Here is a 20,413-nt window from a genome sequence, read left to right on the forward strand (position 1 = left end):
GTTGGAGGGCATCTTTAACCACGTGGGAAGGGAAATTGCGGTCTCTAAAGAAGGAGGCCATCTGGTGTGTTCTGTGTTGGAACTGGTCCTCCTGGGAGCAGATACGGCAGAGGCAGAGGAATTGGGAATACAGGTTGGCATTTTTGCAAGAGGTAGGGTGGGAAGAGGTGTAATCCAGGTAGCTGTGGGAGTTGGTGGGTTTGTAAAAAATATCAGTGTCAAGTCGGTCATCATTAATGGAGATGGAGAGGTCCAGGAAGGGGAGGGAGGTGTCAGAGATGGTCCAGGTAAATTTAAGGTCAGGGTGGAACGTGTTGGTGAAGTTGATGAATTGCTCAACTTCCTCGTGGGAGCATGAGGTGGTGCCAATGCAGTCATCAATGTAGCGGAGGAAGAGGTGGGGAGTGGTGCCGGTGTACCTGTTCACTCCAAAAACAGGTACACTCCTCACACCATAGGGAAGATTCTGTACTTAGGTACATTTGTATCTAATATGGCACTATGAGTGACTTGTAAACTTTTAACGAGTACATGTGGCAATAGACGTAAATCTAACAAGGGAGTATTTGACTGGATTGATCATTTACAGACTAATCAGAGTGGCAAAACTTACTATCAAAGCCACATCGTCTTAAGTGCTATTGTTCATTAACCTCCAAGAAGACACACCTATCTCTCTCTCTCATATAATCAGCCAGAAAAGCACAATGGTGTCTTGAAGATGAACAGCAAGCCAGGCTCACAATAATGTAAAACAGAAAGGACAAGCTTGAGTTCAGTTCAGTAATTGGTGGGGGAAGAAAATGGGGTCAGTGGTGAGGAAACTGAGATTATAATAGTGCTGAAAGAAAAGGATTTTGGTTTCTTTACGTTGAACTGACGCAATGTGTCCTTATTAACTTTGAAAATGCAGTTTGACAGCATACAGACAGATGATTTGAGTGAAGTGCTGGAGACACAGAACGATCACCAGCTGATGTATAAGATTGTTGTATAAAAGCATTGGTCTGAAAAGCTAACTGACATACACACACCCACACACGCAGACAGACATGTATTTGACTGCCTTTTGGTGGAATTAGTCAGTCTGTTTGCTCTGCAGCCTGTAGTCAGATAGCTTATGCCCACCTAATATCCCATTGGAGACAACAATGTTTCTTAGTCAGTGTTGCTATTACTATCTAGTCTTCCAACTGTCAGCTTCCAACTCACTACTGTGTAACAAACTATGTCTTGTTACCTGAGCATGAATTGTTTTTGTTTTGGTCACATGATCATTCTTCACCACTTTTAAACCTTTTGATTTGTACTCGAAGAGGCATTGGTGACAGTTTCCAACTCAAGATCTTCACACACCTTTAAGATAAATATCCAGTAAGGTTTCCCCTTCCAACAAGGTGCCAGCTGTCGACATCTCTCACAACAGGTGAACAGCAGGTTCGGTGTAGCAGGGATGACAGGAAAATGTGAAGTTACAGGGATTACAATTTTATAAATGAGCTAGAGTCAATAGTAGATTAGATTACTTACAGTGTGGAAACAGGCCCTTCGGCCCAACAAGTCCACACCGCCCTGCCGAAGCGCAACCCACCCATACCCCTACATTTACCCCTTACCTAACACTACGGGCAATTTAGCATGGCCAATTCACCTGACCGGCACATCTTTGGACTGTGGGAGGAAACCGGAGCACCCGGAGGAAACCCACGCAGACACGGGGAGAACGTGCAAACTCCACACAGTCAGTCGCCTGAGGCGGGAATTGAACCCGGGTCTCTGGCGCTGTGAAGCAGCAGTGCTAACCACTGTTACAGTACCTTGTCTCAATATCATTTGTATTGTTCATCAGATCATCAAGAATAGTTCATTCAAATTTTACTCCGAAGTGTTGCTATCAGTTGCTGGGAGACAGTGAACCCTGTGGAAATATCCGGAAGCTAGAGGACAGGGGGAGGATAAAGGTAGTGATGGAGAAAGAGTGTGCTGCAAGAGGAATGGAAGGCCCAAAAGCACACCAGAAAAGAGACAGAGCAAAAAACAAAGTGAGAGAGAGAGAGAGAGCACTCTGAGAATAACCCAACAAGAATAAAAACATGAATGACATGACAGGCAGCTAGATGATTGATTTGGTCAATATCTGAAGGTTAGGAATGTGACCCTGAAGGAGTTTGGGCATCAAAGCTGCAGAGTTGTATTTAATAGTTTAACTTTTCCCGAGTAACTATTTTATTTAATATCATTGGATTCCCCCAACGCCTCAGATTTAAATTCAGAGCTCCGAAGATGAATCATATTAGAGTCAAATCTTAATCCTGTTTCTCTCTCCACAGATGCTGCTCAGTTTCTTCAGCACTTTTATGTTGTTTTTTTCAGATTACCAGCATTTGCAGTTTTACATTTTTATATGAACAGGAACCTAATGATTCAGCATATGCCCCACTTGACCATTAGGATCAAAACAGACTGGTTCAATGAAGAGTGCAGGAGACCATACCACATCCCAGTAGCAGGCATATTTCAAAATGTGATGCCAGCCTGGTTAAATTACAACATAAACAACTGAGTCAAAATGTGTGACACAGAGCGCTGCAAAGAAACAACCAAAGGATTACATCAAAATTCTGCAGTCCTGCAGTCAGGATTCCCGTTTCTGACCTTTTCATGGGAGAAAGGTCATTGACTCAACTGCTGATTGGGCTGGGTTCATTACCCTCAGAAACTCCATCAATGTTCTCTTGGATCTTCCTTTTTGCTCAGTACACAGTACAAGGTAATCAATCCCTCACCCACAATGTCTTCATTTAAACTAATTACCATTAAATAGTGAAATGTACAGATATGATTTGACGTTCCACGTTGGGTGAATGGCTGATTGTGGTACATGTGTCGAAAATAGGAGAGGGATTTATTCACATGAATATTACTTTATGAATAATTCATTAACACAGTCAGTTATTCCACCTAGATTGAAACAAACACAAATAAACTCTAATATCATGGTTGTGGGTTTGAGAAGAGGTTACTTCCTGGGTAAGGGTCTCGAGATGCTGCCGTGTTTAAACTTTTGGTAGGATTACTTCTTTTTAGTTAACAATCTGCTAATTATTTAGAATAGTAGGCTTGACATGAGGTTTTATACAGAATGATGTCTCTAGAGTCTGCTATCATGTGATATCTTGTATCATCACTGATGGAGGCTGACTGTTTACATATCTAGAATTAAGCCTTTATTCTACACAAACCATTTCAGTAAAACATAAATATTGTTCAGTACTATGGGGAAGAATAGCAGCTCTGAAAGTCACAGCTGTCTGACTCAATTTTCTATTTTTGTGACCTATTTACATAATGCTGTATAAGATATAAGCATCCAGAACATCTGCCAAAATGCTTCAATTTCCTATTGCTTTTTGTTGAAACTGCATTGTCGGGTACACACCTTGATCACAGAATCATAAAGAGTTTGTACAGCACGAACATGTTTGCCCTGAACATCAATCATCTATCTGTTCTATCCCATTTCTCAGCACTTTACCTGTCACCTTGTATGGCATTGGTATCAAGTGTTCATCGAGGTAATGCATTTTGTTAAAACAAACAAGAGCAGGATTTCTCCAATTAAAAGTAAGGCCTTGGATAGTGTTGTAAAACAGAGGGGTTTGGGTACTTAATCTGTAAGTTTGTGTCACATATGGACATGGTAGTTAAGAAGGCATTTTGTACACGTGTTTTCATTGGTCAGACAACTGAGTGTAAGAGTTGGGACATCATGTTGAGGTTGTACAGAAGGTTGGTGAGGCCCCTTTTGGAGTACTGTGTCCAGTTCTGGTTGCCCTCTTATAGGAAGGATATTCCCAAGCTGGAGAAGGTTTGCGTTCCAGGGGGAACCCGGATAGGTTGGAACTGTTTTCACTGGAACGTGGGAGGTGGAGGGGAAAACCTTACAGAGGTTTTTAAAATCATGAGGGGTCAAGATAAGGTGAATGACAGGTGTCTTTTCCCTACAGTGGGGGATTTCAAAACTAGGGGACACATTTTTAAAGTGAGAGGAGGAAGGTTTAAAAAAGACACGAGGGCCAACATTTTTACATTGAAAAGACCTTTGGCTAAGTACATGAACAGAATAGAATCCCTACAGTGTGGAAACAGGCCTTCCAGCCCAACAAATCCACACCGATCCTCCAAAGAGTATCCCACCCAGAATCATTCCCCTATCCTGTATTAACCCCTGACTAATGCACTTAACTTACACAGCCCTGAACACTATGGGCAATTTAGCATGGCCAATTCACATAACCTGCAGATCTTTGGACTGTGAGAGGAAACTCGTGTAGACCCGGAGAACGTACAAACTCCATACATATAGTCACCAGAGGCTGGAAGCGAACCCAGGTCCCTGGTACTGTGAGGCAGCACTGCTAACCACTGAGCCACTGGGCCGAATAAGAAATGTTTGGAGGCAAATGGGCCAAGGACAGACAGATGGGACTAGGTTAATTTGGGATTATGATTGGCATGGACTAAAGGGTATGTTTCTATGCTGTATAAGTCTATAAGTAATTCTTAAATGTCTTGAAGGTTCCCACTTCTACCACCCTTTCAAGTAGCAAGTTCCAGATATCGAGCATCCTCTATGTGAGAAAAATGCTTTTGTCTAATCCCCACTCATACTCCTGCCACTTTCCTTTAAACTGCTCTGCCTAGTAATTGGCCTCTATATAAGGGGAACTATTTCTCCCTAGCTATGCACCTCAGTATTCATTAAGATTGCCTTCAGCCTTCTCTGTTCAAAGGAAAACAACCACAACCTAATTAGCCTCGCTTCAAAACTCAAGCCCTTCTGCACAGGTAACATCCTGGTGAATCTCTGCTACATCTTCTGCAGTACAATCACATGCTTTTGATAGTGTGGCAATCAGAACTATGTGCATTACAGCCAGCTGTGGTCTGACTATCATACTATATAGCCCCACCATAGCTCTTATATTCAATATCCTGATTAAAAAGGCAAATATCCTGGGTCCTTCCCAACTACTTGTTCTGCTGCCTTCATGATTTATAAACAAGGTCCCTCTCATACTCTGTACTACCACGGGTGATTCCATTCATTATGTACTCCTTTGCCTGGTTTGTCCTCTTAAAAATGCATCACCTCTCACTTTTCAAAACTAAATTTCAATTGCCACTGTTCAACCCATAGTCCTATAGTCTATGGCTTTCCTGCTCAATATTTAGCACAACACCAATTTTCGTGTCATTTGAAACTTACTGATCATACCAACCACATTGCTGTGACCATTTTTATTGGCAGCATCTTACTTCCAGTTCTGAAGAAGAGTTCTATTGGATTTAAAACATTAATTATTTTTCTCTCTTCACAGATGCTGCCAGACCTGCTGAGTTTCTCCAGCACTTCATTTTTATTTCTGCTTTTTAACTGATCATGAACAGGAACAAAATCCAGAGACAGAGTGATGATGCAGTGGAGGGCAGAGGTGTTATTGTTAGATCTCATATATCGACCACTACCAAAGTAAATAATGACAAATCGGTTAACTTTTGTCCCCTCTTTTGAAAGAATACATTTTTGTTCTGATCTACATCGTCAGTAAGTCTCTGCAAAATATTGACAAAGAAGAGCTTTAAAGATGTTTCTACTCGCTCACCATGTGTCCTCCTCTCAATTCTACCATTTCTCCTGCTTCATGTAAGAGAGATTCTTGTGAAAATTCACTTGAAACATTTCCTGAAATCTTGTCCTTCCAATAGTTGTTCTGTGACAGGTGCTTTGTGGAAAGTCTGAGTGTGAAAGATAATGACTGAGCAGTGTCTCAGTGAATTCACTCCCATTCACCACTATCTGTTCTAACCCACCCCCCAAAACTTGTGGCCAGGAACTGCTCCCACACTCACATACTCACCTACTTTTCCATCTTCATCCAAAAGAACTTAAAACTTTTTAAACATCAGCTCTTTCACTTCAGCTTCAAACCAATTGAAAGGAGAAATCACTCACAATATTTGAAATCTGAGAACGAGTTGTGGGTGATATGTTTAAAGTTTGGGTCCCCTATCTGGTTTGGCACTAGTTCTAAATTAAGAATTATCAAACTTTTTTTTGCATGAAAGGCCACATTCCAATTCTTCTCTTGCTCATGAGCAAATTTCAGAAAGGTTTGAGATAACTGAAAAGGGAAGTTTGAGAATGAATAAACAATTCTAATCAATCATGTAAATGAGTAATTAATACAAATGGCCACGTAAGAGTGCCGAGCAGCAGAGTAAACTAGTAGACAGGTCTGGCTAAACTGGCCATCAACAGGTTGAGGCAGGGAAGTTTGAGAATGAATAAACAATTCTAATCAATCATGTAAATGAGTAATTAATACAAATGGCCACGTAAGAGTGCCGAGCAGCACAGTAAACTAGTAGACAGGCCTGGCTAAACTGGCCATCAACAGGTCGAGGCAGCGGGCCGTGGGGGGGGTTTGTGCACTTTGTGTCTTTCACTGTGTCTCACCCCTGCACACACACACCATGGGTGCGGGGGAAAAAAATAAGCACTACCGCACTTAGGTGGTACTGTGGGGATTAAAATTTAATAGAAAAAAAAGAAAAAAAAGAAAAAAAAAAGGAAAAATAAATAAATAAATAAATAGGAGGAGGGGCACTGCCCCTGTGCTACTAAAAGAAAAAAAAATAAACTAGTAGACAGGCCTGGCCAAACTGGCCATCAACAGGTCGAGGCAGCGGGCCGTGGAGGGGGTCGTTAGGGCCGACTGCCTGCCCCTCTTCCGCGGTTACGTTAGGGCCCAGGTGTCCTTGGAGAAGAAGCACGCGGTGTCGACCAACGCCCTGGAGTTGTTCAGGGAGAGGTGGGCGCCGCAGGGAAAGGAGTGCATCATTTCTCCCTCCAACTTTATTTTTATTTAGTCCCTACCCTCCCCTTCACTGTTTTTGATCACACAGCACTGCCCTTTGATGTGAAGGGCAGTGTTTGTCACTGGCCACCCGGGTGTTTTCCTATCTTCCTGGTGGTGGAATTTGAATAAAGATTCGTGCACTTTGTGTCTTTCACTGTGTCTCACACCTACACACACGCACCATGGGTGCTGGGGAAAAAATAAGCACTACTGCACTTAGGTGGTAGTGTGGGGGTTAAATAAAAAAAACAAAAAAAAACAAAAATAAGAGTGTCCCCAACTCTATTTTGATTTAGTAAAAAAAAACTAGTAGACAGGCCTGGCCAAACTGGCCATCAACAGGTCGAGGCAGCGGGCTGTGGAGGGGGTCGTTAGGGCCGACTGCCTGCCCCTCTTCCGCGGTTACGTTAGAGCCCGGGTGTCCTTGGAGAAGGAGCACACGGTGTCCACCAACACCCCGGAGTTGTTCAGGGAGAGGTGGGCACCGCAGGGAGTGGAGTGCATTATTTCCCCCTCCAACTCTATTTTGATTTAGTCCCTCCCCTCCCTTTCACTGTTTTGATCACACAGCACTGCCCTTTGATGTGAAGGGCAGTGTTTGTCACTGGCCACCCGGGTGTTTTCCTATCTTCCTGGTGGTGGAATTTGAATAAAGATTCGTGCACCTTGTGTCTTTCACTGTGTCTCACACCTGCACACACACACCATGGGTGCTGGGGAAAAAAATAAGAACTACCGCACTTAGGTGGTAGTGTGGGGGTAAAAAAAAAGGAGTGCCCGCTTTGATGCGAAGGGCAATGCTTGTCACTGGCCACTCGGGTGTTTGCCTATTTAAAAAAAAGAAGGGTACTGTTATGTTAGGGCCCGGGTGTCAAAGAAAAAAAATAAACTAGTAGACAAGCAGTAAGCTGGAAGAACATAGCAAGCCAGGCAGCATCAAGAGGTGGAGAAGTCAACGTTTCAGGTATTAACCCAGAATTGTTTTGCCTTTCCCTTAAGAACCAGAGCTAGAGAGACAAAGAAGAGATACAAAGTCCTGGTCATCAGGGAAAGGGAGGAAAACAAAGCTGAACTAAGGGAGAAGTATGAGCTGAAAATGTGTTGCTGGAAAAGCGCAGCAGGTCAGGCAGCATCCAAGGAGCAGGAGAATCGACGTTTCGGGCATAAGCCCTTCTTCAGGAATCTTCAGCTTATGCCCGAAACGTCGATTCTCCTGTTCCTTGGATGCTACCTGACCTGCTGAGCTTTTCCAGCAACATATTTTCAGCTCTGATCTCCAGCATCTGCAGCCCTCACTTTCTCTCTAAGGGAGAAGTATTTAAGGCTCAGTCTCAGGATTCACTCACAAATGGCCATTTGCATTAATTAGAAATTTAAATAATTGATATATTGATTGGAATTGTTTATGCATTCTTAAACTCGCCTTTTCTTAAACCTTTCTGAAATTTGCTGACCAGCTCCATGAGAAAAATTGAAATGTAATTAAGAATGTAATTCCATACATTTCCTCTCATTATACTCTCTCCTCCTCTCTCACATACTCAGGTTCTCCCCCTCACATTACTCTCTTCATATTTCCCTTGTATTCTGTCTCTTCCTCCTCCCTGATACTCTACCTCCCTCCTTCTCTCACACTAAGATAGAACAGTTGTCCATCACTTTATAGTCTGAGTGTTAATGACAAACAAAATTAATAAAATCCAGAATTCCAAGACATATTTTCACAAAACTATTAATTTATAAAAATGTAAAATTACATTACAAAAGATTTTGACTTAAAAATTACATATAGTGCATTAAAGTATTAAATTGTCTGTTACAGAGGTGGGGAACCTTTTCATGTTGGAAGGCCGCATTATGTTAGTTGTAATCTAATAAGGCCACATCCAAGAAACTTCAATTATATATTCTTCAAAATTCACATTATTTTGTAAAAATCTAACTTACTAACTAAAGAAAAGAAAAAGTTAATTCTAAAGTTAACTAACCTTTTAATTACTTTGTTGTGACTGCTTATTGTAGGAAAGCATTTGAATATTTGGTTGCAGCATGGAGGTCTGCAGTTTTAGCTGATCCTCTAGATGTGTATCTGTCATCTGTGACCTTAAGGGCGTATTGATTTTGATTAAGTAGGAGAATGTAGATTCGCAGCAATAAGTGGGAATTATTTCGATGAATTTTCTTTTACTCTCTGGTATTTTAAATACATTCATTTTAAGATTAACATAAAATAATAAAGGACGACAAAACATATTAATAAAAAATAAAAGATTTTTTCTGCAAAATTTGGATTCATTCAAAAGGCCACACACAATGGCCTAGAAGACCACATGAGGCCTTAAGGCCGCAGGTTCCCCACCCCTGGTCTATTTCATCCATGGCTTCAGTAGAATTTAGGTCTCCTTTCCGAACAGTTAGTCACTCCATTACTGCCAGTCTGATTCTGCACAGATTTAAATCTGAGGACGTAGTAATCTAATTTAATGAGTATTTCACCAAGCTATTCAGTCACAGTCACAGGAAAAACTAAAGTCTGCATTTGGAAAGGTGGTATCAAACGACCATAAATTACTTAAGAAATCAAACTAAATGATCAACACTTTATTCTTTTGATTTGTAAATAAATTCACCTTGTTAAATTATGGATCATAAAAAAGTAAAATCTCTTAGTTTGTATAAGTAAAAAAAAGGATGTACCCAATACACATATTTCAGTGTTCAAACAGTATTCAAATATAAAAATGGCAGTGGTTTTAAAGATGGTCTTGAACCTAGGAATTTATGTAGACACATTAATCTGCAAAATTCCACATTGACAACAATTATTGTACACTTTAAGGAAAAGTTCAGAAAAATTGTTTAATTCTTGCAAGATTTTAAAATCTTGCTTTCCATTCATTTTTACAAAAACAGGAAATTTATCCTTAACAATCAAAATCCCAGGTGATTTATTCAATGTGTGGAAGTAATGCACACAATGTTTGAGCAAGACTATTTGGTAGTGATTAGCATCAATCAATAGAGGTATCCCGCAAATGATGAGACACAGAATCAACCTTTTTAATTTGCAATGGATATTTCCAGTTGAAATCTGGGCTTTCTGAAAGATCAAATAAAAAAGATCAAAATTACTCATTTTAATTTAAATGTTACAATTGAATCAGTGATTCTGGTAGTGCAGTTCTTATATAGAGAGCCCACTTTCTTGTGCATACTTACTGGCATTTAGTAGCTACTTTGTTCAGGCTACAAGCACTGAACAGATTATTTAAGAAGTAATCCTGCAAAGAACGTTCACATGGATTGCACAATTTAGCAAAAATTAAATAGAATTGAATACTTACTCTGATACAAATAACCGTATACAGCAATATTAAGGGTTACAAACTTTAACCTGCAGTAGATGATATTGACTCTAGATTTACACATTACATCCTTAAGTAAAAAGAAACCTTTATTGGTACATTTTGCGAACACAGGCACTGCTGTTCCCCATTCCTAACGTCCTGAGCACATCAAATAGCAAAGCCAACCAGAATAGAACTTATGGATTTTGCAGTAACTGTACCCAGTCACTATCATCGTTAAACTATTCCCCCTCCCCTAAACTATCCCATTCACCTCCAGCCTCCATTGAATCTCATTAAAATTCATGAGCAATTCATTATTTGCTGATCTGGCTCTGAAACTCCCTGTTAAGGACTGCACCAATTCTCGGTGATCACCTTCCTGTCTGGCTCTATGCTCCGCCCGACTCTGAAACTACACTTTCTTGCAGGCTCCAGCTTTTCACTGACAGTGAGCTTCACCAAGCCAGTGCAGCTCCTGGATTTATCCTTCTTGAACTCCAATCCTGCTCAATTGCACCAAGCAAATACTGCTTTTTTATGCCCACTGTCAGCAGTGCTGAACTACTCATTGAGCAGTTGCTTCACAGCTCTTTGGACTTTCCCAAGACCCTGAAGAATTGAATTTGACTAATGATGGAATTGTGAAACAAACAAAAACAGAGATTGCTGGAGAAACTCAGCAGGTCTGGCAGCATCTGTAGACAGAAAAGAGGAAACGTTTCTTCAGGTAAATGGAGTCATAGTCATAGAGATGTACAGATGGAAACAGACCCTTCGGTCCAACCCGTCCATGCCGACCAGATATCCCAACCCAATGTAGTCCTACCTACCAGCCCCTGGCCCATATCCCTCCAAACCCTTCCTATTCAGATACCCATCCAAATGCCTCTTAAATGTTGCAATTGTACCAGCCTCCACCTCTTCCTCTGACAGCTCATTCCATACACGTACCACCCTCTGCGTGAAAAAGTTGCCCCTTAGATTTCTTTTATATCTTTCCCCTCTCACCCTAAACCTATGTCCTCTAGTTCTGGACTCCCTGACCGCAGGGAAAAGACTTTGCCTATTTATCCTATCCATGCCCCTCATAATTTTGTAAACCTCTATAAGGTCACCCCTCAGCCTCTGTGCTCCAGGGAAAACTGCCCCAGCCTGTTCAGCCTCTCCCTATAGCTCAAATCCTCCAACCTTGGCAACATCCTTGTAAATCTTTTCTGAACCCTTTCAAGTTTCACAACATCTTTCCAATAGGAAGGAGATTAGAGAGTCAAAACATTAACTTTGTTTTCTCTAATTTCTCACAATAGGTGATGCCAGATCAGCTGAGTTTCTCCAGAAATTTGTTTTATGTTTGTTTCAGTTTTCCAGCATTGGCAGTTCTTTGATTTATTTGTATGAAATTGTTATTTAGTAATGATAAATCACTGAAAATTAACCTTTAATTTATATTAAATTTACTTTTAAATTATTAAAAGAAACTTTTAATTTATATTTAATAGAGAATATATAGGATGCTTAAAAAAGTTGAACGCTCTTGTTGCTGATTACCATTGTGTAATAAATGGACAAAAATTAATACTTTACAAACATTATTTGTATTAGATCATTACTTCCAAATCAAAGTATGTATTTCATTGAGATTTGCTCGTTAATTTCTTTGGTCTTTATAAATTGAATGAGTTGTTTCCTTTTCTCATTCAAAGCTTTTTTTTGTCACGTGAAATTTTTCATCTTTCAAATCATTAGACTCAGCTAGACTGCTCTGTAATTACAGAACACAACTCACTGTAAATAGAGTCAAAATGTACAGCACTGGAAAAGCCACAGCAGGTCAGGCAGCATCTGAGGAGCAGGAGAGTGGAAGTTTCGGGCATAACATTGTTTTACTATGCTCATCAGACAGCAAGTTGCGGAAGTGCTCACTGGGGATATGGTTCTCGTAAAAAAAAACTCAACCATTTTATTTTGTGAATCAATGCTAAGAATCTTTTTCAAAGGTTGTAGGAATTCAATGTGGTTTCCTAAAGCTCTGGGTGATTAGGAATTCAATTCCAGACCACTGCTGGAAGAAAACAAAAATACTGATAGTTTAACCTTTTCATGTTTTTTTTTAATCAGTTAATAATCACTCCTTTAATTAATAAATATTTTTTACAATAAATTGCATTGTTTTGCTAGAAACCAGGCTCACAATGGAGCAGAATATCTTTGGATAGCACTTCACCAATTTTCTGCAGTTTCTACTAATTTGAACTGAGATACTTACCATTTTAGGAGTGGTGAGTATTCCAGAGGTACACACTGGCAGAAACCACAATGACCATCGCCAGAGGGACGAGGACCATCAGACATGTTCTTTGATCTAAAACAGATGTGTCACAGTTTATGAGACTGGAGAGGACCATCAAACTGATCAGACTCATCCTAGCTTTCAGAGAAGATGACCCACTTATTCCATTCTCCTATCCTTTCTGCAATCACTAATAAATATTTACTTATCCAACATCCATCCATCTGTCTTTGAAAAGCAAGTCTTGATTCAGCTTCTGCTGGAGTTTCCAATGAGGTTTGCCATATCCAAACAAAACTTCTAACCTTTCCATTATTCTGTTCATGATTACATTACACATTATCTACTCATAGTGTTATAATAAAGATGCATCCCATTTGCAGGAATTGACAGATTTGGAAGCTGAATTAGCCTTGGGTTTAGAAAAACACATTAATTGGGCCATCATCACGACACACACTCAGTTGCATTCCTATGAAGGAAAACTGTAAATAACAAAGGTTCCTGTAAGAGTGCAGATTTTTAAAAATTCATTCATAATAAATGGACATTGCTGGCTAGGGCAGCATTTACAGTCCCATCCCTTATCTCCTGGAGGGCAGTTAAGAGTCAAACACATTGCTGTGGAGTCACTGGTAGGGCAGCAGATTCCCTTCGCTACACAACAGTAAAACTGGTTCGGTTTGATGACAATCAATAGTAAGTACATGATCATCAGCAAGTTAGATTTTTATTTCAGTTTTTTTTTTAAAACAGAATTCAAATTATGCCATGGTGGATTCAAAGGCGTGTCCCCAGAACATGAGCCTGAAGTTCTCACTTACTAGTCCTGTGACTTTATCACTACACCACCTCCCCTTTTTCACCTTTTGTATTGGTCCTGTGATATGGGCCAATAGTCACTTGGTTGCTGGTTGCATTACTGACTAGATTTTTAACAAAGCATCTATATTCATGTTGCTCCTCTTCATGCGCACAGTCTACTGCAAGCACACTCCCATCATATGTCTCATTGAGAACTCCAGACATGGACACCTTCTCCCAGTGAATCGTGATATTTGATCCTTTGGAGACAGAGCAGCTCAAAGTGATATTTGGTGAATTCACACAGTTACCATTAATTGCTGTCATAGGCTGGGAAACCGGTTCTGAAAAACACAGATGATGTAGTCAATGCACTTCAGAGTAATTCATTTTAGATGTTGTTCTGAAAGACATTTCTGATATTCATAATTAACAGAACACAAATGCAAACCTTTTCATTTTTTGTGTGGTTTATACAGCTTAATGTTAAAGCCTGAATTTCAAGTGTGACACAAATTCTGATATTAACCTGTGCATTGATTTCTGCTTCACAAATGCACTCAATTTAAGGATTATACAAGAAAACACTGGTACTTTTGGTAGCATTCTTTTAGGATTGTCATATACATCAGGCATTTTTGTGTTCCTGAAAAAGAAGAATAGCAATCCAAATTGCTTTTCTATTTTCCTTTAATTAGCCATGTTCTGATGGTATATTCTACAACAGCAATGTTGTACATCAACAAATGAGCAATGCAGCTTGCGTGAAGTTCTGAATGTCCCAAGATGTACAAACAATGACCCAATTTAAGTTGTCCAAAAGCAGTGACACAAATGATATTGTGGTTACCTAGCCTATGTTTGATTAGGGGGTAGTTGAAGTGGCTTTGCATTATTTTCCATAGCAAACTTGCTTTACCTACGCCTAAAGGTATAGAATAATGCCTTCAGTTGCACTAGTTTTATTTGCAGCTGACTCATGTGGTTACATGTGTTGTCAAGATTGACTACCTGTTTTGGCTCAATAATACCTCATTATGATCACTAGAATAATTATTAATTTGAGTAAACTGTTAGATGAAAAATAGTCATCATTTCCACATGGGTATTCAGCTTTACTTGGTGGCACTAATTCTTTTACAAATGTGCAAATGATCGGTTGGCACAATAGCATATTCAATGAAGGTTTGATACATTTCTTTACTTAACACAAAAGCTACTTAAAAATGATTAAAACAATTTACGAAATGAGTCCTTGTACGCTTTACTGAAAGCAACAGATTTTGTACTGATACATTGTTGCTACAATCAACAAAGTTAACAGAGGTTCAAGTGTTAAACACTTACCAATTACATGCATCATGAAAATACTGTGACCACGGTTTTTCAGTTCTGTTCCATAGTAGTCAATATGTATTTCATATTCCCCTGTGTCATTAACTTGTACACCATTCAGCACCACATAATCTCTCTGAATTCCAACTCTGTGTCGGTACAGTGGGTGCACAATGTGCAGTTTCTCTGGATGACTGGATTTCCATGTTAAGATCTTAAAGGCCCGTGGAAACTTCAATCCAAACGTTACATCGTATGAATCATTGCCCTGGTGGCACGTCAGGAATTGGACCTGTTCCCCTGCTTTAGCGTTAGTGGTGGTATCAGGTCTGGCCAGGAGTGCATCTTGACACACCACAAACAAGTGAAATACTGGAAAACATAAACATGGATTGGACACATTAATTTTAACTCATCGGTTGTTGTCATAAGTGAGTTTGAAGGGAAAGGTGCGTGGAGATTGTTTATTTTATAGTTCAGTTTTCTTCAAAATGTGAGGTTAGGATGTCAGAATTAGCAATCTGTCCACTAAGCCCTGGGCACTTGGTGAGAGCTGGAAAGTTACTGAAGGCTGAATTTCTCCCTGTGCTCGTAAGAATTGAGCAGTTCCAACTCTAACAGCAATATTGACACTTACCCAAAACTTTCATCTTGGAACCACTTCTGTCATGTCTTTTCAACGTCGTTCCACAGTCATCAATATGCATTTCATATTCCCCAGTGTCATTAACTTGTACATTGTACAAAACGACAGAGTTTCTGTCGATTCCAATTCTGTGTCGATACAGTGGGTACACAATGTGCAGCTTCTCTGGATTATTTGACTTCCATTCTAAAATTTCAAAGGTCCGTGGAAATTTTGATATGAATGTGACATTATACTGATCTTTTCTGCCTTGGGACTGAATAGGGAACAGCACCTGTCCTCCTGCTGGAGCATTAGTGATGGTATTTGGTCTGGCGAGTAGTTCTCCTCCCCACACCACACACAGATGGAACACTGGAAAACACAAAGATTGGACACATTAACTTAAAATAATATGAGATGATAAAATACTAAGAGAGGAAATTAAAATGGGGCTACCCCTTTGAGGCAAACTTTAATCTGTCACTACACCAAATGATTCACAGGTCAGTGCGGGCTGAAATTCTCCCTGCGCTCACAGCAACATGATTGTGAGTGGGGAAGGCTTCTCACCTTTGAGGGGAATCACATAGGAGTCTCAGTGAGCATTGTGGCAGACTTGGAAGAGAAGTCAGGAATGGCTTTTTACTTATGACAAGGGGTGTGGTGACTTTCTCCCTCGGCAGCAGTATGGTCCCAATCAAGAGGGATCTTTGCTTGTTAAAAGCTTAAATCCCCTCATTAATATACAGCTTCCTATTTCATCAAACACCCCAAAGAAGCCTAACTTGAAAAAATCCCACACAGAAATCAGAGCTGGTACCTGGTGACTTCAGCTAGTTGCTTGCTCCAAAAGACCTCCATGTTTCTTAGGGTCAAAGAGCATCTCAGGGCATGATCCATTAACTATGTGCACCCCTCATCAATGTTCATCCAACCCCTCATGACCACCATGATACCTCTTCCACCTTCTTGCAGGCTGTTTAGGAAGTACAGACTTCTATTACACAGCACGCCAGCAGCTGGACGCTGGGGCTGCAGTTGGGAGCCGTGGCAGGCATGGACAGGAATCCAGATCAGCGATTGGTCCAGGCTGTGTTTCGGACTGCTCACTTGCTGTCCTAGTGCTTAATTACCTGCATACTTACAACATCCACACCTTACCTTGCCATGCCTGTTGGCCCTTGAGGATGCTGGTTTCTCAGCAATATCTGCTGACTGACAAATTGTTCTGGAAGTGGGAAGTATTAAATGGAGCATGAATCAGATGTGAAGAACACTACAACAGTTAATGAAACACATGTGATTAGATACGTTGAGAAATCTTGAAGGGCTTGCGGCTAGAATCCCTCCATAAAACTTGTCATAATTCACACTTAACCAAAAAAAAGATTCCACCCTATGTCTCTGCATTCAGCACATCCAGTTTTCAGACTTCAGTAATGTAATATGTTCCTTTGTCAGAGAGGTTACACTCTTTAGAGGTCAATGTTACATGGACACAGGAGGTGGAAAATTGTCACTTATTTTTTGGTTTGGTTGCCATCATTAATATGAATTACCTGAAACAAGTTGGAAGACCTGAACATTTAATAACGCTGAGAATTTCATTGTGGACACTCCACTATGTCCTTTTCTCCTTTTCTTCATGAAGACTGGTTGATCCTAAATGTGGAGAGGGGAAAAATTAGCAAAAAGGAAGATGCTCATCAGATTATTGTTAAAGGTATCAGCTAGCTAAGCACAATGAAAAGAAGACCCACACTTATATAGCAGCTTCCATAATTTCCCAATATACAATGTAAGGTAGTGTTCAAGGGCTATTAACCATGGCTCTAAGCTCATATCAGAATGGGGCAAACAAAAGAGACTAATAGCAATTAAATTGGTGCTGGAAAAGCACAGCAGGTCAGGCAGCATCCAAGGAGCAGGAAAATTGACGTTTCGGGGCTTCCTGATGAAAGGCTTTTGCCCGCAACATCGATTCCACTCTAATCTAGACTCTGGTTTCCAGCATCTGCAGTCGTTGTTTTTACCTAATTGTTGCATTGGAGAATGCACCCACAGCTAATGATGACTGACAATCAAATGCCAAGCTTTCTTAAACTCCTATAGCTATCAAGTTAAACTCCTAATACTCCTCATTTCCTGGTGATGGTTGCTTTGGAACTGGACACCCAGATCCACAGCAGTGATAGAGGAGGAATTTGCTAATCCCAGATTCTCTCTTCCCTTAGTCACTCACATTGTTAGGAAAGGTCTTTTCGTTTCATGTCAGTGGAAACATTTGGAAGTTCTCACAAGTTAAGGAAAGGACTTTAGTCCAATTCCCACAGCTAGTCTTGCTTAGACAAAGATCAAAAATAAAAAGCTTTCAGTGCCATCCCTGGCCTTTCCATGGCCATCCTCAACCCTTGAGGAGAAAGTGAGGTCTGCAGATGCTGGAGATCAGAGCTGAAAATGTGTTGCTGGAGCCCGAAACGTTGATTCTCCTGTTCCCTGGATGCTGCCTGACCTGCTGCGCTTTTCCAGCAACACATTTTCAGCGATTCCTGAAGAAGGGCTTATGCCCAAAACGTCAATTCTCCTGTTCCCTGGATGCTGCCTGACTTGCTGCGCTTTTCCAGCAACACATTTTCAGCATCCTCAACCCTTTCCAGGGCCATCTGCAACCCACCCTTTCCTGGCTGCATGCCAGGGCAGGAGACCGGAATGGGGAAGGGGATAGGATCAGGGTTAAGGGACAGGGTAAGGGATTGGCCAGCGAGTCATTAACACAAACAAGAGAAAGCTCAACTGTGTTGTAGACATTTCCTACGCGAACTGCATGGTGTACCCAAATATTATCAGTTTAACAATTGCTTCACATATTGCTCTGCCACATTATTTAACAGTTTACCCAAATTGTCTCCAGTTGCCTTACGGTTTTGACCATTCCTGTATCCAGTTCACTAGTTGAGCTGGTCTGTGGTCTTGCTGGTGTCATCATTGATCTTCACCTTGTGGAACTTAGTGATTAGGTGTTGTCAAATGTGTTAATTCTAGAGTGATGTTTGTGAAGCCAAACTTGATATGTATCTAGTAGATACAGCAATAAATGTCCAGTCTGTATGACTGCAATTCGAACATCACTTTTCAGTTGATTGTACAAATGTGAAACAACATGTAACATTCAAGGAAACAACTATTGTGCTGAATATTTTAAAATTTTCTAGGGATACTTTTATTCACCAATAATAGGTTTCTTGTACCACACAATGGTTTGCATTTCTTCTCCATTTAACTTTTCTCCCTGCTATGTAATGTGGGGTCGTCACAATCTATTATTTTCAGATTTGGCAGGTGATTTTATAGCTGAACACAAATCTTGCCCTTAACCCTTCCCATTTCTCCACATATAATAGACTGTATTGGGTGGGTGCATTGGCTTGGTTAGTGTAGTTTATATCATACTCTCGACTTTATTAGTTTTAAATAGCCCGTTTGTAATAAAAAAAAACACAATATTATTCTTTAAAAGTCAATGAAATATTTATTTTTTGAAGTACAATTTTGATTACACTATGAATAATCAGCAGTATGTTGATGAAGAATCTATGAATCCATGCCAGTATTTCTCAATCCTTCCGCGACCCATTTGTGACCACATTTCGAGGTTTGGAAATTGTCCTGACACGCCTATGAAAACTGAGAGTGGGATCGAGATTGTGAGAAGCCCGATGAGACCAAGGAACAGGAAATCTGAAAGTGATGAGGCAGAAGGTACACTACAGCCACCGCACTTTGGTCCTCATCCCCAAATGTGAACGATTATGGAACACAACATTTGACGAAACAATACTTGAGAAAAGGAGAACATTTATATCGGATTGGAAATTTGCATCCACCCACTCCTTGACCCGAACAGTGGCGGGAAAACCTCTGCAATTTAGACCGGAAATTAGCTTAAAAAACCGTTGGCCTGGGCACAGTGACAATGTTAGTGAATTCCGGGTTTTCGGTTCAATCAATTTAGAATTAGATTCAAACTCAGTGAGACTACTTTGTTGAAGTATTTTATAATGAATAGTCTTTTTGAAGCTATTGATGGTAGAATACAGATAACACTGAAACCTCGTGTTTCATTGAATATTAATAGATTGTTGATACCAATTTCATTAAAATTCAATTTTTCATGTTAGTATATTGTGATATATTCCATTTACGATTTAAAGCAGCCGGCATCCTCACTTTCTTCGGAAATAAAGGATAAATGTTCAAAACGTTCGGTTTGCTCGTTCACTTATGCCCACTGGTAGATTCCGTACTTCCTGCATGTAGTCCTTCAATTACTAATTCATTCATTCAGTGAATGGCTGCTGAGACCCAGTAAAATAATGTGGAGGTGATTTGTCCAGTAAATTAAAACAGCGGAACTCACACAATCGGCAGGAGGTGGAGAGACTGACACACTGAGAAACAGACACATCACCCACAGTGACACATGGACAGAAACAGAGAGGCGCTTAGACATCCAGTACAGGCACACGCGTCCACAGAGACTGAGTGAGAGAGACAATGAAAGTGGTTCATTCCCCCTTTGCATTCCTAGCCAACGCATAAACCCATCTCTCCTCTCCCGCCCCCGCCAGTAAAAGTAAACTGGAATGTGGAAAGTTACCTGAACTCTTCCCTGAAATTCTGTATTTTTCTAATAATTGTTCTGATTCAGCTCCTTTGCGGAAAGTTTAAGGAGTTCGTGACAGCCTGAACTCTCTCAATTCCGCCCGTGTTTCTGCAAATCCATCAATTGTTCTTTCAAGGAATTAGCTCTCTCCTACTCGAACTATTGGCAAAAATAGTCATGGACTTACCGCCTTTTTCCAAAAACATACTCCGCCCCGTGGAACATAGTTGAAACCCTCATAGTAAAACATAAGGTCCAATAATATTTCAAGTTTCGATTACACGTCATTCCGGGACTTGCTGTTGAGTGAAATTGACCGAACTAACTTATTTGTTATGCAGACAAGATGTTAGGCTCATTACTTGGTGAAATAAAACGGATGTTCCTGTTCCTGCCATCACCCTCCAGCTCACAATGCTG

The 20,413-nt window shown here is 40.4% G+C and overlaps 1 protein-coding gene across 1 annotated transcript; it reads right to left on the reverse strand.

Moving 5' to 3' along the window:
- Positions 1–12,539: 12,539 nt before the first annotated feature.
- On the reverse strand, positions 12,540–20,191 carry LOC122555803. The gene is made up of 6 exons (XM_043701952.1): positions 19,988–20,191; positions 16,890–16,992; positions 15,340–15,702; positions 14,715–15,074; positions 13,430–13,711; positions 12,540–12,635 (listed from the first exon to the last, which is right to left on the reverse strand). The coding sequence occupies exons 2-6, from the start codon at positions 16,975–16,977 to the stop codon at positions 12,544–12,546; spliced, it is 1,185 nt and encodes a 394-aa protein (XP_043557887.1). The 5' UTR covers positions 16,978–16,992; positions 19,988–20,191; the 3' UTR covers positions 12,540–12,543.
- Positions 20,192–20,413: the final 222 nt, after the last annotated feature.

The sequence above is a fragment of the Chiloscyllium plagiosum genome, chromosome 13 (genome assembly GCF_004010195.1).
Source record: "Chiloscyllium plagiosum isolate BGI_BamShark_2017 chromosome 13, ASM401019v2, whole genome shotgun sequence".
Classification (NCBI taxonomy): Eukaryota; Metazoa; Chordata; class Chondrichthyes; order Orectolobiformes; family Hemiscylliidae; genus Chiloscyllium; species Chiloscyllium plagiosum.

What these genes read in the sequence shown, in the direction of transcription:
- LOC122555803 (XM_043701952.1), bottom strand. Translation starts at nt 16,977, where the DNA reads ATGAAGAAAAGGAGAAAAGGACATAGTGGAGTGTCCACAATGAAATTC. An exon ending in TTTCATGATGCATGTAATTG is followed by an intron (nt 13,712 to 14,714) that starts GTAAGTGTTTAA and finishes TGTGTTTTTCAG; the next exon opens with AACCGGTTTCCCAGCCTATG. An exon ending in TCACAGGACCAATACAAAAG is followed by an intron (nt 12,636 to 13,429) that starts GTGAAAAAGGGG and finishes CATCTGTTTTAG; the next exon opens with ATCAAAGAACATGTCTGATG.